This window comes from Alosa sapidissima, chromosome 24, assembly GCF_018492685.1.
Source record: "Alosa sapidissima isolate fAloSap1 chromosome 24, fAloSap1.pri, whole genome shotgun sequence".
In the NCBI taxonomy this organism is placed as follows: domain Eukaryota; kingdom Metazoa; phylum Chordata; class Actinopteri; order Clupeiformes; family Clupeidae; genus Alosa; species Alosa sapidissima.
Window position 1 is genome coordinate 15,685,582 of NC_055980.1, and position 25,874 is coordinate 15,711,455.

A 25,874-nucleotide genomic window follows, 5' to 3' on the forward strand; every position below is an offset into this window, starting at 1 on the left:
TAATTGTTTTGTGTTCCACCACTAGGTGTCTCTATTTGCCAATGTAAATGTGCCATTAGGAAGAGTGTGCTGTGCATTTACGTACATAAAAACATGCACATGCACAACACACACACACACACACACACACACACACACACACACACACACACACACACACCTACACACACACACACACACACCTCCCACCCCATCGTCCTCACTCACAGCTGGGTGTCCCCCATGGCCTCTGGCTCGTCCAGGACGTCCGAGCGTCTCCTGCAGGCCTCTAAGATCTTCTTGCGGGGCCCGAGGGGGATGTGGATGCTGCTCAGGTCCTTCTCCGAACACAGCAGCAGGGCCTCCAGGTCAATCCGCTCCCTCCTGCTCAACACAGGCCACAGCCGTTACAACTTACCCTCCAATTAGAGGCCAATCATTTGATTTGGTTTGTGTTATTCTTGATTATTACACGGCTCTTCATAATGCTGAAGAATGCTCCATTCACTTTAATGGGCCTTCCCAACGTTCGGTGGTCTGCTAATTCTCAATAACAGACCGATGCTAAGTATAACAGACCGCTGTCAAGGAAAATGGGTTTTGTGCTTCTATTTTATTGGAACTTCATTCAAAAGCGAAAGCGTACGGTTGATCAGCTGTGTTCTAAAGAATGTTTGATTCAAGTTCAGCGTGTGCTGTTGCGAACTATTTGTTTCTCAGCAAAAGCCACGATGAAACGGTAACAAATAGGTTATAGCCTAGGCTGTGTAGGCTAAAGAGTCATATCGTGAGGAGTTTATTGTTTCGGTTTGGCAAGTAGCCGTGTAATAAGCGGGATAATGTATAGAACGCCGGTCATTATTGGGAAAATATGTCCCTTCGGGGCGGAACAAGACCCCTCCGCTGCGCGTCGGGGTCCGGTTCACCCTGTCGGGACTTATTTTCCCAATAATGACCGGCGTTCTATACATTATCCCTTACGTAAAAGGAATGGTTGGTACTTGTGAGTAATTCAGAGACTGTTACAGTTCAATTCAATTGTATATGTATAAGGCCGTAGACCACATTGTGATAATGCACTCCATTCAAAACAAGATTCAAATCTATTCTACCAGACACAATTTTGGCAAACACTGTAGAAAATTCAATATACTGTATAATATACATTAACAATACAGCTTTATACACATTTGACCAAATATTACCACAAATCAGACTACTACTACTACTACTACTACTATTACTACTACTACTATTATCTTGACAGTATCTTTAACTTTATTTCCAACTATTATGTTTTGCTAATGCAATGTTCATATCCTGTAAGTTGCTTTAAAAAAAAAGCATCTGAAGAATACCATGACCATAACTATTGTTTTAACATTATAAAGCTGTAGCGATTTTCTGCCCCCAGATCAAATAAATGTCCAACCTGAATATGGCCATGAACTCCCCCAGGCCCTGAGCCACCAAGAACACCTCCAAAGGCCCGGTCACTGGGTCCAGTGCCGCTCCCTCCACATCCACCTCTTCCAGCCCAAGTAGCTCCGCCTCCTCCCACCCCCCCCTCCCCCAGCGACAGCGCACTGCCCACGGTGCTGTCCTCGTCCAGGCTGGGCGACCTCCTGGAGGGCAGCGGCCCGCGGAGCCGCACGTTGGGGGCTCGTCCGGCGGGCTCGCTGCCCACTACGCTGCCCTCGCCCGGGAAGAGGAGGGCGCTGCCTGTCCTTGTGGCATAGTTCCGCCGGAACACCATGGTGCCCAGCCCCGGACGGGTGAACAGCGAGTCCCGTCCCGAGTCGGCGCTCACCTCCGACAAGGCGGCCTCGTGGAGCCCCGGGTCACTCAGCGCCCGCGACACCGTGTCCGCTCTGTCCTCGTCATCATCGGCATCGCCAGCGAACATGTGGCGGATGTTGAGGCGCGACGCAGCACGTTGGTCACGGGCCGTCACGTACGTGCCCTGCTTGACAAACATAACGTCGCTGCCCATCTGCAGGCCGGACAGCGAGCGCACGCTCTTGCGGCCGTCCTCGTAGATCTTGAACGTGCCATCGCCCTGCTTTTTCTTCTCCAGCTTCCTCTGGATCTTGGTCTTGCCTTTGCCAGTGGAATGGAGTGTGGCCTGTCAGAACAAAGGCTGTTAGTTGCGTGCCAACATCACAGAAAAGCATAAGCACTCTCAGATAAAGCTGATTATAATAATAGTTGTATTTGGAAAAAAATGATTAGAAAACCAGCATGATGCCTTCTTTGACTTTGGCTACTTTATGTGCTTGTGCAGCTTTGAAGACAGATTATCTGGCGTAAACCTTTGCGGTCCGGTAGTCAGTGTGATTCCTGCTGCTATTATGCCTAATGATCAACCCAACCTTAGCATGAGTCTATAGCAAAGTAAGGGGATCCTTACTTCAGAGCAGAAACAGAATACAGATTAAGTCTGTATTCCTCATAAAGGAACTGCAGCGCTGTGAGTAATGCACAGAACTGCTTATCTGTTACGACTGGAAGATACTCACACTTTGTTACGTTTGTGTAACTGTGTACAAAGTTGAAAATAATCAAATCGTCAGTGTGTGACATAACAGACACATAACAGACACACATAACACATTTCTCACACCCTTTTGCAAAACAGTTAGCACAGGTGTCATTCAAAAGCCCCAAACTCTATTGGTTTCCCCATGCTAAACAAAAGGAAAACATCTTTTCACAGATGGTATAGATTCCTTGCATAAGTCTAAATCTCTGATACACCTGTGTGAAACTCCTTTGCACAATTCTTCAATCAGCAATCATTCATTATACATAAGAGATGTCTGTTTTGTGTTGCTATTTGAAAGTATGGATATAATGCACATTTAGTACTGTATGGCCTATTTGGTGGAGAAAACAGTACAAAAGGTGTTTACTGTAGGTTTATTTTGATGAAAGTTGTAGTTCAATAAAATTGACAGTATCTTGCTAGGTGTTTGCTGTATGTCTTACATGTCATTGACAGTTACATCTTGGGAGGAATTAATAAATTATTTTTTTACAGTATTCAGTAAATTTTGTCTTTTCACAGTTTTTTTCTGATACCAGAAAAATGACTGAGTAATGGAACAGACATAGCAAAAATGCTCATTTTGAGAACTAGATTTTGCATTTTGTTGTCAAGTGTGTAATGATTGATTAAATTTTGTTTTTGAATTGGCAACAAGTTGTAGTGTTTGAAGGCAAGATTTGCTTTTGCTGCATGTTTTAAGTGTTTTGAGAGAGTAACAGCCTTTTGCAAGCAAAATGTGTCATTTTGTCCAGAGTGCTTTTGTTCAGACACGGGTGTTAACTGTTTTGAGAATGTGATGTCAGAGTTGACACAGGTATCAAAACGATCGAGAAAAACTGTAAGTTCAAATTAATCAAATCTATTTGTGTTCTGGTGAGTCATAGACCTCTGAGTTGACCTAGTTGAACAGGGGCTGTAGATTAAACAAATTCATTATGTTGAAGCGTGTCATAAAAGTCTGCAACGATTAATCGATTAATCAAAATATGAACTGAACTAAATATCTTTGGTGTGTGGACAAAACAAGGCATTTGAAGACTTGGGCTCTGGAAAATATTGATCCGACATTTTTTCACCATTTGCTAGCATTTTATTGATCAAAGAACTAATCGAGAAAATAATCGGCAGATTAATCGCTTATGAAAATACTTGTTAGTTGCAGCCCTAATATCAAATCTGTTAGTGTTTTGGTTTGTCAGAGCAGACCTGTGAGTATGTCATGGTGGAGTTGACCGTGTTGAACTGAGGCAGCTTGCGACTGAGCGTGCTCCCGCTGGTGTAACTGGAAAAGCTCATTGTGTCCGAGTTATCCATCGCCGCCGCCGTCGACTCCCTCTGGAAGTGGCGCTCCATCCGCTGGTGGTGCTTCTGCTGCAGCTTCAGGCACTCCTTGACCCTCCGCTCGGCCATCTTGAACGCCCGCTCCTTCAGCTTGCCCACCAGCTTGGGGTTGAGTGTGGCCTGCTTGGCGGCGATGGAGTCCAGGTAGCGCACGCAGTCCATGTGGCTCTTGGCAGCGGCCATGTCCAGGGGCGTGTGGCAGTCGTTGTCCAGGCACCACACATTGGCGCCGAACGAGACCAGGAAGGACAGGCAGTTGAGGTGGCCGTTGGCAGCGGCGAGATGGAGGGGAGTGTTGCCCCAGATGTCGCAGCGGTCGGGGTCGCCACTGAGGAACGAGGTAGATTTTGGATCGCAGATGGAGAAGGTGGGGGGGGGGGGGGGGGGGGGGGTTGGGGTAAAGAGAGGAAGAGAGAGTGAGAGAGAGTTTGAGTACAGGGGTGAAACGCTGTTGGACCATATGGAGTGCTTTAGAGAAGTCAATAATTAGCTGTAGTAATGTAGATCACTGTGTACCAAGTTGAAGGAATTTGTGCAACAGCAAGGTGTCAATCAATGCATATGAAAAGATTAGCTTCACGCTGCTGCCACCCAGTGGACAAAGACACAACAACAATAGCTCACTGAATGAAATGTAATAAAACATAAATTTTTATGTTATTCTATATTATGTGAAATCTGAAGTTAAAAAAAACTTCACAGCTTTGTGCTCTGAACTTTGCAGGTTTGCTTTCCATGATGCTTTTTAAATGTACTCAACTTTCAGTAAATTCAATGCATATACATTTTTGTCTCCAACCCACGATGCTGGTGTTTACAACACCATGGACTCCCCGGCTTCTGCAAACATGTCTCTGAGTGTACGTGCCTGTGTTAGCCTGGTGCTGTGAGTTTCAGTGTTCATGTGGACGACTCCATGCTGCGGTTCTGTCACCAGAGGTCGACCCCTGGGCCGGTCAGGCCTGGGTCTCCCTCCAAGGTGTTGATCTGTGGCGTGTAACCCAACACAGTCTCAGTGCCTGAGCTGTATTGCAGCCAGAGGCTCACGTTACAGTCAGCACAGTGGCCCATTTAACACACACACACACACACACACACACACAAACAAACACACACACACACACACACACACACACACACACACACACACACACACACACACACACACACACACATAACGCAACTCAAGCACACCTGCTAATAACCTAAGCACATACACATACACACGCATACACACACACAGAAGCAGCACAAGCATACAGTATATACAGCAGTCAGAGCACAGAACCCATGCGTGCAATGTAACAAAGTGGACCAATGCCCCACATGTGCATGCGCGCACACACAGACAGAAAGTGATGTCATCTTGAAGTTGTTGACCTCTCACATGCAGTGTAGCCTTCTAGTATGATGTTGAACAGTGATCAGCCAGACAGGAATACATCCTTCACATACAAGTCCACTCAAGTCATCTACGTATACCGACAAGAAATTCCTTAATAAAAGTCAGTTTTTCTCAGTGGGCCTATAGCTACTTCCAGTTTGACTGGGTACAGTCTGCTGATTCACCTCCTACCACTGAATGGTAGTAAAAAGGTGATTTATTATTGATGTTTTGGCAGGTAAAACATTACAGCACCACCGATGTATTATTCAGCCTCAGACAGAGAGTTTTATCCAGAAACATGTGTCTGTTTGCGTGTGTGTGTGGGTCTTAACCTCAGTCATAGAGGTCAAGACATTTGTGTTCCTTGATTTTATGTCTTGTCATGGAAGTATGTCGTTGTTTTCCAATCAGGTTAAAAGGAATACGGCCTTTGTTCTAGGATACACCACAATAGTTTGGTATAGGGTAATCTATTTTATGCTATAATGATTATGGTCTAGTTGAGTTTATTTATCTATAGCAGTTTTATTAATTTAGCAGACAGATATATTAAGGCATATCCAAAGTGGCATCCTACATAGTACCATAGACTGTATAAAATAGCATCCATACGAGTGCACCCTTGGCCTTGGTGTTCCTATAACCTCACCCTTCCAGTTACAAGGAACAGAAACTTCTTAAATTGTGTAGCCCTGTTATCATCATCTCCGTATTTGAGACGCAGTTTTGCTAACTCAAATGTACTTCCTGGAGATACAGTAGATGGGATACATCTTAACAGTTAACAGCTACCCAATAAGAATAATGCCATTTTAAGCACGATTGCCCAAGTCTTACTGTGTTGTTCAAGGATTCAAGGATCAAGGATCAAATCTACAGTGGGAAAACAACAGAGAAATCCCATCCTTCTCCTTTGCATAGGATCTGAGTAGGACAAAAAGATTACTGAGCTTTGCAGAAGCACCCTCTAGATCGGACCCTCCTCCTTTCTGAATGGTGATGACCTCTTTTTGACCCTGAAGTCCATGAAAACCTGTTTCACAGTTGAGCTGACAGAGCCAATGTCAATGCCAGAGAGACATGCAGCTGGGGGGAGTCAAGTGCAATAGTCCCAACTCATCACCAGTGACCTTTCCCTGCCAATGCATTTACAGTCTGGGCCTACTCAAGCAGAAAGCCCAACGGCTGCAGACAAGATGGTTTATGAAGCCGTCAGCGGCTCGCCCTGACATCCCTATGGGCTCTGCTTCCCAGTCTCAGGATGTTAAAGAAGCTATATGGAATTCTCTAGACTTCCAGTTGTCTTGAACATAGCTACATAGCACTCTTTTAACTGACTTGGATTGTATTTAAAAGACAAATTAGGTTTAAGAACTGATTTGGTTTGTCTGAAGGGACCCTCTTCACAGTATCACAGAACATATTTTCAGCATAATTAATGGCTTAAAAGAATGATTTACCAAAGCTTCCCCAAAGGCTATGCTATCGTAAAACCACCAATTACCAGCCCAACAATGATGTTTTTTAATACTTCAAAATAACATTTGATAAATGAACCTTACATTTTTCAGTAGCCATAGGTGTGTAGATTTTAGATCCGATTTTGTTTACCACGCTTGGAGTTTAGTGCTGGACTGGTGGGTGCCTATTTCCAACCTTTCTCACGGCTCAATGGTTAGACCGAGAATTCTCGTCGCAAATAAAAATTCCACTGGAGCTCCAAGCGGATTTGTACACGCAGCCTTACAACACTGTTTACAGCTCTTCGAGTCATGGTAAAATGTAATTTTTGATACATAACTAATTTAGATACACTTATGGTGTGGGTGCTTCCGTTTCTTTAGGAATCCGCTGTCTTGGTTTGTATAGAAATGAATATTAAAGGATAATTCCGGTATTTAGCACTTTGAGTCCCTTTTCTGGTTTGTTTTGGATGAACTAGAGTGGTGGACACCGACATTTTGACAATGGGTCCTGTCTTGACTTTTCTGACTCGTTTTGAATCGCCTTTGACTACTTCAGAGTGGCTGCCTATGGGCATGCACAAACATGTCCTTAAAACAACCCTTAACGCTCGTTTTCAAAACTGAGGAACTCACCGAGTGGTTTTGATCCCCAATGAAATGTCATTTTGGTCCCCAATGAAAATTTACACTCATTGTCATCCAAAAATAGACCCTAGGTTGTTCTTAGACTAGGGCTGGGAAGGTAACCGCATTACCGCGGTCACGTGACCTCTACCGCGGGTCTGAGCTCGTCACCGTCATCACCGCAAAAAAAATAAAAATATCTGTGAAACATTTGGGTGATTCGACTTCAACGTTTTCAACCATGACATATGCACAATTCCGGTTTGAAAACGTAGCAGAATCTCAGAGCCTAGGCTACATGAAGTTGAATCCCACTATAATTGGCCTGCACATGTGTAGGCTACACGTAGGCCTAGGCCTATGCAATGTCATGATGTGTAATGCCAATCTTATGACATTGATACTCAGAGAACCACAGTTACGTTAAGTAGGCTAACCCTCCGTTTTCAAAACAAAACTTCAAAACGTATTGTAACGTCGCAATATATATTGCAAAACCGCGGTAATTTCTTGCTTACCGACCGCGGTAAGAAAACATCCGTCCCAGCCCTATCTTAGACAGGAGCTATCCTTTCAAATGCGTGGCATATCATAGTCTTACAAGAGAACCAGCCTGGTGATAGCTGGGTTGAATGCTAACATCAGTAAATATCTGGACAACACAGAGCATAGGCGTTTTTTTTTTTTTTTTTACTCTTTTGATCCCGTGGATTTATCCCAATCCGTGAATTAGTGAAACACACACAGCACACAGTGTACACACAGTGAAGTGAAGCACACACTAATCCCGGCGCAGTGAGCTGCCTGCATCAACAGCGGCGCTCGGGGAGCAGTGAGGGGTTAGGTGCCTTGCTCAAGGGCACTTCAGCCGTGCCTACTGGTCGGGGTTCGAACCGGCAACCCTCCGGTTACAGGTCCGAAGTGCTTAGCAGAAACTGGAATCCATGCATTTCCACTGAATTATTTTTGGAATCTGATCCCTTATCATACCTGTTCATTCTTACTTGTCGCTCGACTTATCGTGACTAAATTCAAGATGGCTGCAAACGCTAAACTTCGTGAAGATACTGTCTGCATAAATCGTCTTGTAAGTAAACTACCAGTGCTTTTTCAAAGTTCTCAATGTCTCGTTTTAAATGTCAGGGCCCTCGGAAGTCTACCAATAAAGTGTGGAGATACATTGAGCCTCGTAAATGGTGTAAAACAGTGATTTATTTGCATGGCTAGCCCGATGCCGAAGCACCACCATTGAAAAAGCTTTTGGTAGCATCGGCTAACTAGCGCCAGATTTTGGAGTGCAGGGGACAAGCCGAGATGGGCTATGAGACATACGTTCACTCTCGGTATCATGTTTCAACACACTTTAGGTCAATATCACACTGGAATTCTCCTTTAACAAACTGTTTCAACAATGTTTTCTTCTCTGCGATTCACGCGAATTAAACGTGAAGCTTATGCACAGCCGGCGCCATCGACTGGTCTGGCATATGCACTACAGCACATTTAGCCGGTTACACCTCTGTGTGTGCACACAAGGTTTTTCTTACGGTACAGATCCACTTGTACTTTATTTTGTCGTGTCGGATTCCACTCTAGTCCTATGGGTGACGTCAAGCGACTTTAGCACGCCCGCAAAGCATTCCGGGAAGGCAGCGCTGCATTTGAAATAATGTAGCGTGTCAAAAAGCTGGCCGATGCCCAGCTTTATGCAAATGAATCCGTTGAACGCGAGGCGGCTACCCAATGAAAGCACCAAGGGGGCAGGCGAACAGGACTACTATGGCTGATCTGAGGCTAAATAGTAGACCAGTTCACCTAGCCATCCCATTGAAGCCCATTCAATGTTGGCGCCACTTTGACATCAAATAACGTTACAGTTGAAGCGTTTTAAGCCTTTATATGAACTTTTTCTATTTTCGGAGTAATACAACATTGTGTAATTGGCGTCATAACCTCGTAACTGACTTAACGGCTGAGTAATAAACTTTTTTCCGAAATCAATGCTAAAGTGACGATTAATGAGCATACAGCCAGAGCGGGTGAAAGCGTCGCACAGGAGCAAAATAACCGTATTCTCTGTATAAGAACTAAAGCATCGGAGCACAACATTTCAGCGAAGTTTTGATGGATTGACAGTAGCCTAGGCTATGAATGTGGCGAGTGCTGTTTATAGTAAATCACATTTATCTACGAACAACTAGGACATTGGTGACATGGTGGTAACGAAGTAAGTGGCTACCAATCTCTCGGTGCAGCTATCACAAGAGTTACACGAGTCAGACTACGTGCCTACGTTATATTTACGTCCCCTGAGCCTGCGCAGAAAGCCTCGTCGACCAACAGGAAACGGTTGAAATTTGCTTCACCCGCCTCAATTGACGTCTACGTGATGACTCTGTCCATATCTTTTACTGTCTATGGAAAGCACGAGGTTGTAGGTCCTTTGTACTACCACAACAGTGCCTGTGAAACTTTGGTTCCGCTTACAAGACAAATAATGTTTTAACAATCTCTTCCACGACCACCCAGTAGGCCATAAAACAAACGAAACTAGGATTTGGATGAATATATTGACTGTTGGTGTTTCTGGTGAGGATTTGAGATTGCATTGAGTAGCCTAGTTTAAATAAAACAGGATTTCGAAATGGCTTGCATAGTTTGTTTAGGGTATTAATGTGTACTGTTAAGTACATGCCTAAAATTGTGGTCCATTTGTGGAAAAACACTTAAGATACGTTAAACGAACTGAGTATGAGCTGGTAACTGACATTTTAAACAAAACGGCCACACACGACTAAACAGGGGAGGCAGCGCGACCCCATGCGTAGCCTATGACGTGTCGTGCAAGTGGATCGGTACCGTTAATCGGTGTCGTTAAAGGTGAGAAAGCGGTAAGAGAAAATTCACCAGGCGGTTTCGTGTAGCCGTACCCCAGGTCATTTTGAATGTTTACATAACAAAACCTCCACTTAACACCTTTAAGCATACTCCCTTTGTACACATGTAGCGACACCATCTCATTTTGCTTTGGGAGGGAGATGCAAGAAGTGAACATTTAACATGATACGTATGAAGCACCTCATATTTCACCTCATCCACACTCAGGAACGATATGTGTATTTGATATGAGAGGTAAGTCACACATACAGTACCCCCCCCCCCCCCCCCACACACACACACACACACACATACACACACACATCAACTACTACACACAACATCTACTAGTCACACACACACACACACACTGACAGTGATACACTGGTGACAGATCTCGACTGGGACATTGTACACAAACATAAGCATATCACATTTATGTGCAAATAGAGACATATTACACCCTGCACACTGATAGCCCGATGACAGATGAGTACGTACTGTAGCTGTGCATACTAATATAAATCTATCTTGCTGATCAGCAATCACACACACACACACACACACACACACACACACACACACACACACACACACACACACACACACACACACCACAAAGGCCACAAAGTACTTTGCAAAGCTTTCAGAGAGCGAAAGTTATCTTGCATTGTGATGATCTTAGATCTAAGTCCCCCTTTAAAAGCATTTCTCCTGTATCCTATTGAATGTGCTGGGGAGAAAAGATTGCTGTAGCCTACCCTGTCAGAGAGGGAGCCAATTCCTCCCAAAAGCAACTGATGAATTCCTCTGTTGAAACAGGGAGCATAGTCATTGTTCTTTGGAATGACCTGCTAGAGGTTGCCAAATGTCTTGGTAGTATTTGAAAGCAGACTAAAAAGCTTGTCAGTAGAACAGTTGACAGAATGGCACATCTTTCTGTGGCTTAAGGCCCCAAAATACACTCAAAATACACTGCTACACACAACAGCAAGCACGCACTCATTCTCATACACACACACACACACACACACTCATTATGCACAACTATGCTATGCTGCATACTGTATACAGAGCTAAATGATTTATGGAATTGAACCATTTGGAAAATATAAATCCAAGTATGTACCATCTATCCATCCATCCATCCATCCACTCAATACAGACAAAGGCACACAGCTAGCTACCACCAAGCCTGAGGTTTGAGGCTTTGGAGATGAAGGGAGAGTTAGGCAGGCTGCTGACCTTTTGGTTTAATTAGCAATGGACTATTAAAACCCAACCACATAGCATCCATCAAATTACTCATAGAGATGCAGGAGAAGATAAGACATAGTGTGTGTGTGTGTGTGTGTGTGTGTTTCTGAGAGAGAGAGAGAGAGAGAGAGAGAGAGAGAGAGAGAGAAAGACAGAAAAAGAGAGAGAAATGTGGAAGACAGAAATACACTGAAAATAGGTTTGTATGAGTGAGAATACGCCTGTTTACATGTATGAATGCTCAAAAGTGACCACACCAGTGCGAAGACAAATTTTGCCGTCACGGTCTGGGATGCATGGACGGACACATGACCTATAGAAATGGCCGATTAGTCACCATGTATCGCAACATGCTTCAGTGACCAATACAGAAGACAACACAGGGATGAGGTCACACTCGAACTGTCAGGCTACACTGTTACACATGTGCTTCCAGGAACTGAAGTCATTTAATGGTATTGATGGTTATCTGATGACACTGTTTGATTGTAAACCTACATCTACATTCAATCTAAATGCTGTACCTAACTAAATACTTTTGGCCAAACTGTACAATACCTTAATATTCAATACACTATTTTGTTTAGTAGCCAAAATGTGAGGGAATTCAGAAACATGGTGCATTGTGATACGTTAATGGATGTCTACAATGATAGAAAAGGCTAGTTATAATTGAAAAATGTAAATACTGAACAGGGGAAAAAAACTGCGCTGAGTGGACGTGGATAGTTGAACACCTGGAGAAGTAATTCACGCACGACAACAACAGATATCATGTAGCCTATAGTAGTTAACATTTTTACATTAAAACTTACCCACGTCCTACAATAAGCCTTAAGGCGTCCAGGTTCCCGAGGTAGGCGGCCCATAGTGTCGGCGTCATACCATCTTCATCCGGCAAATTGAGCTCCTTCCGAGTGGCCTGCCGGAGCAAGTCCAGGTAGCCATCCCTGGCTGCCCGGTGGTATTTGTCATTCATGGTGTCTTTGGCACCTAGCCTGGCTTATACGCGAACATTTGGCATTCCAAGTTGGTAAAAGCCTGCCGCTGGAAATGGTCGGACCACCTAAAGACATACAGCGGGGTATTCACATAAGTATGTTGCGCTTCTGAGGGAGAGAGAGCGAACACGGGGAATAGTGCACCGAAGCTTGTACTCGTTGCCACGGACACAAGATATGCCTGTCAAATGAGTAGGGAGGGTTTTCAAGAGATACACACGCCCACTCCCCCTCAATTTCAAAAAACCTCTGGATAGGTTCCTCTATGATCCATCTCCTTAACAAACCTCCTCGCCATGGATTGTTTCAAAAGACCTAAACAACGCAACAGCGTTCTTAATGATAACTTACTTTTAATATGGGGTGTAAACAGTCACTAAATTGCAGTAAATCTCCCACACTCAAAGAATAACAGCATTGCATAGGGAGCATACAATCAATTCTGTAATGACCCTAGAAATTATTCATTTTTGTATTTGTGAAACTGTAGGCCCCTACACTGTTTAATCTGGGACATTTCATCATTATAAAAGGAGTTAATTGTAATATGATTTGTCAAAGAGGGAGTTGAATATCATCACACATAAACAATATGTTTCTTTAGTGTTAATCTCAGACCTGGCGGCAGACACAAATTCACGGCACGGGAACTTAAATTGATCACGATAGTTTAAGCTTAAACTGAAAATGTAGATGCACTTGTTGTAAAATGGTGCAGCTCCTTTAAGAGAGCCCCGTGTGCAGGGATGGAGAGAGAGAAAGCGAGAGGGGATGTTTGTTAGAACTGAGATGCGTGTGGAAAAAGTAGACGTGCTGTTGAGACTGGAGCAAGTCATATTCAAACTAATGCAAAAATAAATCCGCAGATAAAACCAAAATCCTCGTTCATTTGCTAACCACTTTCACATAGAGCAGGGATGTCAAAGTCAAATACATTAGAGGGCCAAAAAAACAAATTTGCTACAAGCCGAGGGCCGGACTGGTTCAATGTTTATTAAAACATATTAAAATGACTGCATGTAACCTATTGAACCAAGACGTGTACTGTATTTTATTTAATGATTAAATGAATAATGGCTGTGACTGAAGTGCGGGCAAAGTTTGCACAGAAATGTACGATTTTTCCCATCCTCACTGACCTTGTCATAAAACTTGTTTAAATGATCATACGATGCCTCCTTGCTACTTTGTCGTCTACATCAGCCTTTCTCAAACTTCTTTGACCTGAGGCCCAGTCAAGGCATACTTTGGGGTCATAGGGCCCACCTACATGAACCCACCCCCTCCTCCCACCTCCCATCAAATTATCATAATGATATCACAATTATTATTATTTTTATACTATATTGCTATACATGCACTTCAAAACAGTCAATGTTTAAAGTGCTAAGATTGTTCACAAAGGTTTGTGAAAACATGCACATCAGAGTACTGCTTTACTAATGTAAAATATAATTAGGCCTACAATAGTTTCATTGTTTTTGCATTGTTGCATGATGCTTGCATGAGAAATACTTCTCAAAACAACAGCAGTTATATGGGTGCCGTTGTTTTGGGATGTTTCCCTCATGCAAGCATCATACACTGATAGAATATTTATATGCTAATTACATTTCATTTGAATGCCTGAATGTAAGGATTCAGGAAACACAATACCAGCTTTTGTGAATGGTAAATGGTGGATCAGATCATGCGTAAATCACTGATCTGGAGATCTTTAACTATCTTTAACTAAGACTAATTAATAGCTTTTGGCTGACTTTAATACTTAATGCCAAACAGTGTTTTATCTAGTCTGTGCTCTGTTTTTTATGGAAGTTGCATAAATCCACGTCGTTCTATTAAATGTCGTTTCATAATTAAATAGCCTTCCAATAGGTTGACGCTTAGCTTTGCTACCAACGTGCACACGCATGCATTGAATAAACGCCAGAATGAACGAGTTCACAGTAACGTTCATCATGCAGTAGTAGACTGGTGTCTGTGAACGGCACGCTCTTTCAGTTTAACTTCGTTGAATAGGGTGTCAGATTTCTACAGCGCCTTCCACGCGAAAACCTGGCTAAAACACACCGTAAAAAGGCCTTAATATGGCAGCATGCAGGTCACAATTTGTCAAACTATGGGCCGCGGTCCGCAATGTGGACAATGGTCTGCAGAGTGAAATTATTCCCAGGCCATCGTCTGAACTCGTTCATATTTTGAGCGAACATGAACGTTCACGTTCGCTCAAAATATGAACGAGTTCATGAACTTTCGTTAAACGAACGTGTTCAGGCACAACACTGGGGAGGGGGTAGCTGAAAGTTGACATCTGCCCAGACTGAATACTGATGAATAGGGGAGACCAGGGACAGTTGCAACAGGGGATGGTTGCAACATGTCAATTTTCTCCAATCAGAAACAAGGTAGAGTGATGACACTCACACTGCATATGCTCAGTTGGATGCCCCCCTTAGCAGAGAAAAAGCAAGGAGTTTCCTGAACTGCTCCAGGATTTATTGTAAAAAAACTGTTTTTTAGGTATGAAAGTATTTATTTTCTTGAGCTTTGTTTCTGTTAAACTGCTGTCACTGTTTTTGTGATTCAGCTCAAACTTATATGATTTAAATGAGTGATATGTTAACTTTAAGCTACTATGGTTAGCATGTGTCAAGGTCCCCTTGTTTAGCTAGCACATGAGGTTTTATCATGGCTGACAGGAAAGGGGACAGTTACTGTCCCCGTACAGTCCCGTACAATGCATAAATATGATCATATAAAATATATATTTTTAAAAACATGTTTTGACAATAGTCTAAATAAAAGTATATTGCCTCCCAAATTGTTCCATTCTTCCTATGTCACTAAAGTCCTACTGTATTTTATATCAATTTCAATATTTGACATCTGCACATAAGGCCTACTCATCTAGACAAATCTATAATTGTCATCTAATCAAAGCTGGTGAATAAATAACACTGTAATATTATTATAACTTACATAACTTGTATTTACATACAAAAATAATCATTTTGCTGCACTGACATATATTGTAATATATTGTATTTTTAACATGTTGCAACCATCCCCAAACAATGTTGCAACTGTCCCCGGGCCCGGGGTCAGTTGCAACATCTGACTCCTTACATTCAAATGCAAATTGTGAAAAATGTAGATTCTGTAATTATCTTTAAATGGTTTAGACTATTAACAGACATATGTAAGTGTATTGTATAAAAAATTGGTTTGTCTAATCCAAACCGTCTCTGAGTAACAGAACCAAATGCAAAAAGTGCGCCACTAAAACATCCTTTCCATTAAGGTGATGGCTGCTTACCTTATGTTCCTGATAAGCTACGGAATAATACAGATTTTACAAGTTTTATTTGCTACTTGCTATATTGACAAACCTATAATATAGGCCTATTTAATTAATGTTCAAAATCAATCTATGGGATTAGGGAAGTGGGGTTGGTTGGTGCAGCCAAGCTCGTCCAGGGCGGGCACAGATGACTTCCGGGACGGGCCCGGCCCCCCAAAGCCCCCCCATGACGCCGGGACTGGGTAATCTCAATTTGTAGCAGGTTTTTAAAATGTTCTGCAATTGTAAAATTGATGAATGTTTTCTTAGTAACTTGCTTGTGTGTTGGCTCTTTACACGTGTCTGCAAACTGCTTTGAGCTCTCAGAGCCCTCTACAGTAAATGATGGAAGATGTTATGTTATTACGTCTTACAGTCACCCATCTGTTGATTTAAGCCTTTTTTGCATCATGTTTGTTTGGTTGGGTAGAAGGTTGATTCACTCATAGAGGGGATTTCATTAATTTGAAACTTCCTTCTAATTACCTTCCCCTACTTTAATCTGAGACTGATGATTCAATTGATATGAAGTTGATGATTCAATTGAGATGAAGTATTGGTACCTGGTACCATAGTGGTGTGTGTGTGTGTGTGTGTGTGTGTGTGTGTGTGTTAAGGAGAAGGAAGTAGAAGTTGTTAGAGGTAAAACAATAAGAGCTTTATTATCAGCATCAAAAACAGGACACAGACCATGACCAAACAGTCAGTATGGGTTTATGTGTGCAAATCTCTGACCTCTCTTAACCACGCATTGAACAAACATTCATTTTCACTTCCACTGGTTTGCTTGTGCATTTGATGCACAAAATAATTAAAATATATATATATATATCATGTAAAAAAGGAGGTTTAGCAATGGTGTTGCAGAACTAGGGTAACATTAAACGCATGTATATGAAATAAGATACACTTTACATAAGCTGCTTTTACTTTTAAATTCTGAAATGCATATCTGTTTCGACCTTGATATACAAAGTCACACCCACTGACGCAACATGTCATGGACTTCTTACCTCTGCTGTTTGTGATCCCTGGTCAAACACACCCTCATTCTTTCACTAGACACACACACACACACACAGAGCTGGGCTGGTGGCGTGGTGTGGAGCCCTGGTACAGACATTGAGCTGGTGAGTATCGGTCAGTAAGAGAGAGGCAGGGAGAGTGGGGCATAAAGAGAGGAGATTTGAAAGAGAGAGACAGACAGGGGCAGAGCAGGGAGAGAAGGGCAAGCAGAGAGGGCATCTGAGAGAAGAGGGAAAGTGAGCGAGAGGAAAAGAAAAGTCACACAACTGAAGCCGGAAAAGAGTTTCACTCTGTAAAAAAACCAAACAAACAGAGCAGTTAGCACAAAGCCAAAAAACAGCATGCAGTCTGGGACTGGACACTCAGAAAAAGCTTTGGGGAGCGCAGAGATGGACGCATCTTGGGAGCCCACTGATGGCCCCCAGCCAGGTTCCGATCTGGGACACGCACCGCACCCCGACCCGCTCCTTATCTGGGCCCCCACTGGACAGAGACTGCTGTCTGGGCTGCTGGGCCTGAACCTGGTGCTCTTTGGCGCTGCCCTGGTGGTGGGGAATGCCTTCCACCCGCAGGGCTTGCGACACCAAGAACCCCTGCTGTACCTGCTGGTGCTAATGGTGCTGAGCATGGCCTGGATGCTGTGCTACCTCTTCTGGGGCAGGAGGCTGCCCGGGGCGTCCCCACACAAGGACCACCATGCAGGGGGTATCACTGTCACAGGTAACGATTTACTTAAGACTTTGTTACTTATTTATTTTATCTAATGTCCACTCTAGTACAAGGGCCAGTCTCCCCGGAGCAACTCAGGGTAAAGTGTCTTGCTTAACAGTGGCAGCCAGGTACAACAGTGGCAGCCAGGAATCTAACCCACAACTTTTTCTGCCTACTGCAGGCTAGCCCAGCTCCTGTCAGAGATATATAGCAACTATAGCAGTCCTACGGTCATATACAGTCTCTGACAGGCATATACAGTCTCTGTGTAGTACTATTCCTACCGCATTGCTACAAAAAAATTAATTCAGATACAGTCTATTAGAGTAATGAGACACTTATTCACAGTCATTTAGGCATACTATTTGAGATAGATACTGTAGACAGATTTTAGTTGATACTTTGGATGACAACATAATCATGCACATTCTTACAGAGATATCAATGATAACACAATAAATCTTGAATTTCCCCTGGGGATCAATAAAGTATCTATCTATCTAAAGCTAAAAAAGCTTATTTCCATTGTGATCCTCAATGGGGTGGGGTTGAAGGGGGTGGGCACAGAGCAGAAATATTACAGCAATAATAATATTACCTATAAATAAATGACCACCCACAGCATCAGCATTTAGCAGAACAAAAACATGACTATGAATAACATGCATGAGAATAACAATCAGTAAAAAGAAAAGAAGTGGGATAACTCCTTCACCATTTGTTAAGACTAAGCTTGAAACGTGTCATGTTTCCTTTTATTTCCAAGTCCCTATAGGCAGACTGTTCCAAAGGACAGCAGAAGAATATAGGGATGACTCCTTACCCATACAGGTTCAGAATCTAACCTGTACAAAGTCCGTAGAGCTACCTCTAGTGGAGTATGAATGCATGAAAAGCCTGCCTAGCTTGTTTTGTGAGGTTTGCAGTTTGTTCTTTAGATCTTTTGAGGCACTGCTAAACCTGGAACTTATAGTGTTTTCTTGGCTCTTTAGTAAGAGTAAAAGAGATACATCCATGTTGTGACTTGCAATTATCCGATTGAGGCTGTGTTGTAGGTTCAAGGATGAGTGAAATGTTTTGTTAGTAGTGTATAAGTCCTGTCATGTACTTATTATGAGATCAGCGGCAGCTTGAATGGTGACCAAGCTAGTCCAAGCAGGTCGGTTTATCAAACCATAAAAACTCATTAGAGGGAGATGAATGGAACAGGGTCATATTTTTTATAGGCAGGTAATAAGCTATATGGAGATAAAATCAGGGCTATTGATATTGCTTGATAATTAACCTTAATAAGTTGGCCTTCTGACTTGTGAATTCACAATGTGCTCAGAATTCTTGTACATAAAGCTCGGTAGACATACTGGCCTCTATGAAACATAATACATAATACATAATGTGATTAGTTCTGCTTTGTTGAATAAGTCTTTTCTGGAACCTTCTTCGTTGTCTTTCTCAGTGGTTCTCATGACCTTTTCTGGATTCAGTCTCCTGTTGCATGTGTTCAAAATGGGCTACAACATAATGATGATCGACTGTAAGCCAGCCACCAATGTCATCTTCCCCTTTATTGAAGCTCCTTTCCTGGGACTGCAGGTGGGTAACAGACAGACATTTACCCTCTGAATGCATCTCCAACAAAAACTAATTCAGCCCTTGCACACCCATGGTCATGGTGTTATCATAATTTCAACCTGTTTTCCTCCTTACAGGCCTATTTGATCTGGGCGCACTCCAAGGACTGCATTCACAAGCACAAGATTCTCACCAGGTGCTGAGTGTTTCTGTGCTTTGTGTTCGTGCCCTTGGTGAATACACACACCACCAACACTAAACCACAATGGTTTTGTTATGGTTATAGTGTGCCTGATATCATTTAGTTTTTTGTGTTGACAGGTTGTGATTTTTTTTTGTTGATTCTTGACTGTTATGCTGGGGTGCTTTTAATTGAATTATTATGTCTGTGTGTCCCTTTCTCTCTCCCTTCCTGTGTGCGTGTCTTGTCCTCAGGTGTGGACTGATTATCCTGCTCGCTGCGGACTTACTGCTGTGGCTGAACTCCGTGAGTGATGACACAGTCCATCAGGAGATAGAGATGGAGAAGGAGGAGGCAGAAGGGAACACCACAGAGATAGATTCACCTGAAGGTACAAAAGGAAACAGTTTAGCTGATGCCACTTTTGGCGTGGTGTTAAAGTTAATGTTTGGACCAAAGGTGGACACAATTGATGTATCTTTAGGAATAATCTCTATAATCTATATAATTAGGAGCCTGTGCCAATTCTGTCCTTGATATTGACTTTATCTTACCAGGTGCATCAGGTTAACAATTTTGTTAGTGATTTTATTTCCATTACATTACATTTGGATGACACTATTTTAACCAAAGCGACTAACAACATGGTAAACAGTTTAAGCTTTTTAAAGCAATTCTCTCAACAACAATACAACAGGTAGACTACAAGTAAGTAAGTGCATCAGTGAGTGCAGTTTTTAAACAGTCGAGTGTCAGTTCTAGTCAGGTGGTAAGCGCTAGAATCAGCAGGACTAGTTGTAAGTAGCGCTATGAGAGGAGATGTTCGCCGAAGAGCTGGGTACTCAAGAGTTTTTTGAAGATGGAGAGGGAGATCTGAGGAGCGCAACGATCTGGAGGTAGCATATGCCTGTATGAGAGCATTCAAGTAGGTGGGAGCAGAACCGGAGACTACTTTGTAGGCAAGCGTTAGAGACTTGAATTTGATGTGGGCAGCCATAGGTAGCCAGTGTAGCTGGATGAGCAGTGGGGTAACATGTGCCCTTTAGGGTTGGTTGTAGACCAGGAGCGTCGCCGCGCTCTGGATCATCTGAAGGGGTTTCACTGTGCAGGCTGGGAGACCTGTCAGTTACAGTAGTCAAGTCGTGAGATGACTAGCTTGTACCAGGAGTTGGGTAGCATCTTGAGTCAAGTAAGTCCTGATTTTCCGTATGTTGTAAAGTGTGAAATGGCACGACTGGGCGACCGAGGCAACATGATTGGAGAAGGTTAGTTGGTTATCGAGAACGACTCCTAAATTTCTTGCAGCCCTGGTAGGTGCAACAGACAGGGAGTTCATTTTGATGTCATTCTGTATGGTAGGTTTAGCTGGGAGAACCAGCAGATCAGTTTTTGAGAGGTTTAGCTGGAGGTGATGTGCCTTCATCCATGTAGATATGTCTGAGAGGCAATCCAAGATCTGTGCCAAGACCAAGGGGTCATCAGGTGGAAAGGACAGATAGAGCTGTGTGTCATCTGCATAGCAGTGGTATGAGAAGCCATGTGAACGGATAATCTGTTCCAAGGAGGTGGTTTAGATAGCAAAGAGAAGGGGGCCCAGCACTGAGCCCTGGGGAACCCCTGTGGTGAGATAGTGAAGTGCCGATAGCTGTCCAAGCCATGATACGTCAAACAAGTGTCCTGTGAGGTAGGATTCAAACCAGGAGAGAGCAGAGCCGGAGATTCCCATGTTAGAGAGTATAGAGAGAAGGATGCGATGATAAACCATGTCAAAGGCAGCCGATAAGTCAAGCAGAATGAGAACCGATGACCGAGCGGTCGCCCTGGCTTCCTTTAAGGCTTCTGTTACAGACAGCAGAGTCGTTTCGGTAGAATAGCCGCTTTTGAATCCAGACTGATTTGGATCTAGAAGGTTGTTTTGTGAAAGGAATTCAGAGACCTGTTTGGAGACGTTCAATTGCTCGTTCAATACCTTTGGATAGGAACAGGGGCGGACTGACTATCTGTGCGTTCTGGAAAAGTCCAGAACGGCCGTCCATCCGACGGCCATCGACTGCCTGGCTCAGTGCCTCATCGACCAAGTAGGACGACTGTCTAGCTCTCCACATAAATATACGTCACTCAGGCTTAATCAAAGCTATCAGTATGTCTACGCTATCAGTTGTCATTGTCATCCAAAAAAGTAAATATTTGCGCCATCACGTTTTCAATGAATGACACTAGGCAAGATGATGCAGCCTTTATATTTCGCACCTCTCTGTGGTTCAGTCTTGCTCATAGCCTTGCGCTTCAAAAACGCGCTAGAATTGAATTCCGTGCATGCAGAACAGGTGGTGAATGTGTAGTTAGAGCCAGTCGTCTTGGAAGAACTTGGGACAGGCCTAAAATGGAGTAGGAGAACAGCAGGCTAAGGTCCTGTCCCAATAGCAGACCCATAGAGCATCAAAACGGAAACTGAAAGTAACTCCCCACTGCCCCATGGGTCTGTTTTAAGCTGCCTGTCTATAACTTGGTCTATGTTGTCCCAAATTGTCTCATTCTTTTCCTATGGGCTGCATGTGATGAGCTTGAACAACAGGACTATGGGTCAATTTACACTAAACTTACACTTTAACTGCTTAGTAAATAAACGTTGCATATCTTAACTTTCTTTAAGAGAGCTGTAGCCTTTCTGGATTCTGCTGTCAAGCATGAGTAGACATACACTAGGCCTATACATACGTCTCACAATAGCCCCTTTTCAAATGAAAAGTCCCCATAAAGAATTTAGCCCAAAATGTAACCAGATAATCTACATGTTATAAAGGGTTATTTGCAGTGAGCTATCCCTGCTTTTCCTACAGACTAGAGGTAAAACATAGGCGTGACAGTGTTGCTTTGTTTAGGCTATAAGATATTTCCCTACTCTCAGTAAATATCATGTTAAGCTGAGTTTAACAGGTGTGACCTTTACCTTGATGTAGTAGCCTATGTGATGAGACCCAATAGACTTGCTTAAAATAAGTTGAATATAACAACCTGTGTAGGTTTTTATAGACTGTATTATGCTTTCAATGCATGTAATATATTTTAAGTCAATTTATCAATTAGTTTCCATAAAATTCAAAAGTCATCATTTAAGGGGTTATTTTTCAAAATGTTTGTCACGGGGGAGCATGCCCCCGAACCCCACTAGCATTTGGGAGACCCAAAAGTATTTTATGTTTTGGGGCCCAAATTATCCAGCAGCAAATAATTAGCATTTTTGTACATTGTGACCACCTATTTCATTTTTTAATCACAAAGTATGTGAGACGGCAAGGGACAAGGGTGTGTGCGCGTGTACTGTGTATGGTAGTGGGCCTATTTGGAAGAAAGCCCAGGGCCTTTTTTTAGTCCCAGTCTGTCCCTGGATAGGAAAGGTAGGAGTGAGACAGGGCGGTAGTTCTCGACTTCAGCAGGGTTGAGAGAAGTTTTCTTAAGTAACGGTGTTACCCGGGCCGTTTTGAATGCTGTTGGAAATGTGCCAGGTTAGCGAAGCATTGATCACATGAGTGATAGCTAGTGTGATGGTCGGGCTGATGGACTGAAGTAGGCTCGTAGGTATAGGGTCCAACGAGCATGTGGTAGGACGGCTACATGTCTAGATACCTCACTCTCGGAGAGAGGCGCAAATGCTGAAAAAGATGTTCCAGCAGCTGCCAGAGGTTGCAGGAGTGCAGTATCTGAGTCTGTCGTGTCTTGTGGGCATGTAGAGAATTGACTGCTGATTGCCGCCACTTTGTTTGTAAAAAATGTGGCAAGGGTATCCGCAGTCAGGCTGGATGGAGAAGAAGGCGGCTGAGAGTGTCTCTAGCGCTGTTGATTTTGTCATTGTAGAAAGCCGTCTTAGCAGCAGTGATGTTGGCTGAAAAGGAGGATAGGAGTGTCTGGTAGCTTTTGAGGTCATAAGTTAGGTTTGTGCCATTTCGTCTCCGCGGCTTTGAGTTTGGTGCGCTGTGATCGGAGGGTATCAATTAGCCATGGATGAGAGTGTTTGGATCAAGCTGGCCTTGAGAGGGCACAGCTTGTTCAGACACGAGCTCAGTGTGGAGCAGAGCAAGTCTGTGGCATCAATAACCTCCAGAGAGGAGAAGGTGCTGTGTGAAGAAGTGGTCGGAAAGATGGAGAGGCGTCACCATGAGGGTGTCTGTGGTGCAGTTCCGAGTGAGGATCAAATCAAGCTCTTTGCCAGCTGTGTAAATAGGTGGGCTGCGAACCAGTTCAAGGTCAAAAGAGTGGATCAGGGCCAAAAAGTCCACTGAGCCTGGGGCGTCTAAGTGGATGTTCATATCGCTGAGGACGAGTAGCGGACAGTCATGCGCAGGGTTGTAGGACAGCAGTGTCCAGTTCATCCATAAAGTCGCCTAGTTGGCCTGGTGGGCGGTAAATGGCACAGAGTTTTGCTGGGGCGATCACTGTGATGGCAAGGTATTCAAATTGAGTAAGTTATGTTCACTTCTTTAAAACTTCAAGTCAAGTTCAGGATTTAGGGTAACGCTGGATTCTATAAGGCCTCTTGAAACATATTCTTACATTATGGTGTCATTAAAATTAAAATAAACAGAATTCATTTTTCTATTACAATTTCCAGACAAACTCATTTACGCATTCAATAACTCAACACAATGTCAGTGCCGCTTGCACCCCCCCTGCTTAATGTTCCGGAAGGGCATCGAGGTCCTCTTCCCCTTCAACATCGAGTTCTACCTGATGGCCGGCTGCATGATTTACGTTATGTGGAAGAACGTGGGCCGTGGTATCGATCCGGCCGCACATTCTCACCAGACACAGAAGTTTACGCTCCGCGTCGTCTACACGGGGGGCATCTTCCTCGGCCTGCTGCTGGGTCTCCTGGTCCTCGTGGTGGGCTTGACCATCTTCGTCCTGTACCAGGTGTGGGTGAGCCAGGAAGAGCGCCAGCTCACCGCCTTCCTGCTCTTCTACGGCTACCACCTGGTGGTGATGCCCCTCATGTCGCTCTGCTCCTTGGCGGGCGTGCTGGTGCACAAGCTGGACAGGCGGGCGCACGAGGACGGGCACAACCCCACGCGCAGCCTGGACGTGATGCTGCTGGTGGTGACGGCGCTCGGACAGCTGGCGCTCTCCTACTTCTCGCTGGTGGCGGCGCTGGCCGACGGGGTCGGAGACCCCCCTCTCGGAGCGCTGGATCTGTCGTACTCGCTGCTCAGCCTGCTGGAGCTGGTGCTGCAGAACGTCTTCATCATCGAGGGGCTCCACCGGCACCCCAGCCTCAGAAAGGGCAGGGCTAGAGGCAGGAGCCTCATCTTTAAGGCTGGTTACTCCTTTCTGAGTTTCTCCTCTCTGAGGTCTTACTTTGTGGAATTCTTGTTGATAATGAGAAAGATGAAGACAAAATAAATGTTTTCTATTGTGAACATTTTCATTGATATCACATAATTGCTATTTTCCCCTCAAACATCTTTACAATATCATAAGATGAAAATAAAAATTATAACTCTAAACTATTATTTAAAATGACTAATTGTCGACCCTTGTCATGACTACTAACAGAAGAGGAAAACCAGTCAGGAAGTGACAGTGGTAGATGGACCAGTAGCCCATTCTCTGGTGGACGAGGGGAAAGCAGCACCAGCACCCCCTAGTGGAGAAGAATCAAATAGCAATCATAACATAACCAGGAGGGTGATCCAAGAGATCTGCTCCTTTCTCATTCTCGCCAACATCATGGTAAGTGGCTGACCCTAGGAGTACCAACACTTTATCTACAGTATTATTATCATATTATACTGATATACAGAGGGACAAATGCTGTGTTATAAAATTTAATTGACAGTATCCACAGACCACAGCATGGCGTGTAGCTGAACAAATACAGTACATAGTGGGAAATTATGTTGCTGAAATATGAGTAACTGAATATTTCACTTCTCACATCATTTGTAGTTGTTGTGTTAGAGATACATACTTTTGCATGTCAGTCTGAGTACACCCCACCATCTAACCCTACATATGGTGACATCTGGCTTTGTGTTCCCTTGTGTGTCCAGCTGTGGGTGATCCCAGCGTTCGGGGCCCATCCTCAGTTCAAGAACAACGTGGGGAAGGAGTTCTACGGCTTCACGGCCTGGTTCATCCTGGTGAACATGGGCCAGCCGCTATGCGTCTTCTACCGGATGCACTCAGTGGGGGCCCTCATGGAGCTACTAATCTTGGCCTGATGCGGAGGATGCATTACGCACAGCAACTTTTTGAGCCGTGTTGCTGGGCAGCGCTCCTGAGTATTGTTGTTTGGGTTCATTCCTATTGATACTGGACAGCATTTTTTTGTTTTGTTTTTTGTTACTGGAGCCCTTCAATCATTTTGGCAAATTATCAAGACCAGAACCAGATCAGAACACGTGGAACCAGAATCAGAACACATGGAACTTGTCATGTGTTCGCCCCAGCAACATTGCTCTAATAGTTGCCCCACGCATCATCACCCTGAGAGTTCTACTGATGCATGGCTCCGAGAGCCTTTGGCCAGACAGCGGCTAATACCCCTTGGAGGACCAGTGACGA

At 43.8% G+C, this 25,874-nt stretch overlaps 2 protein-coding genes across 2 annotated transcripts; one reads left to right on the plus strand and one right to left on the minus strand.

Moving 5' to 3' along the window:
- Positions 1-203: 203 nt before the first annotated feature.
- LOC121699695 (Usher syndrome type-1G protein homolog) lies at positions 204-12,613 on the minus strand. The gene is given in 5 exon segments (XM_042082028.1): positions 204-363; positions 1,412-1,540; positions 1,542-2,104; positions 3,734-4,196; positions 12,295-12,613. Coding segments are annotated over 5 exon segments (1,479 nt in total). The 5' UTR covers positions 12,459-12,613.
- A 4,305-nt stretch (positions 12,614-16,918) lies between these two features.
- Positions 16,919-25,692, plus strand: LOC121699692 (proton channel OTOP2-like). Its single transcript, XM_042082023.1, has 7 exons — positions 16,919-17,569; positions 19,017-19,153; positions 19,270-19,328; positions 19,568-19,704; positions 23,923-24,623; positions 24,864-25,040; positions 25,361-25,692. Exons 1-7 carry the CDS (start codon positions 17,191-17,193, stop codon positions 25,529-25,531), a joined length of 1,761 nt encoding a protein of 586 aa, XP_041937957.1. The 5' UTR covers positions 16,919-17,190; the 3' UTR covers positions 25,532-25,692.
- The last annotated feature ends 182 nt before the right edge of the window (positions 25,693-25,874 follow it).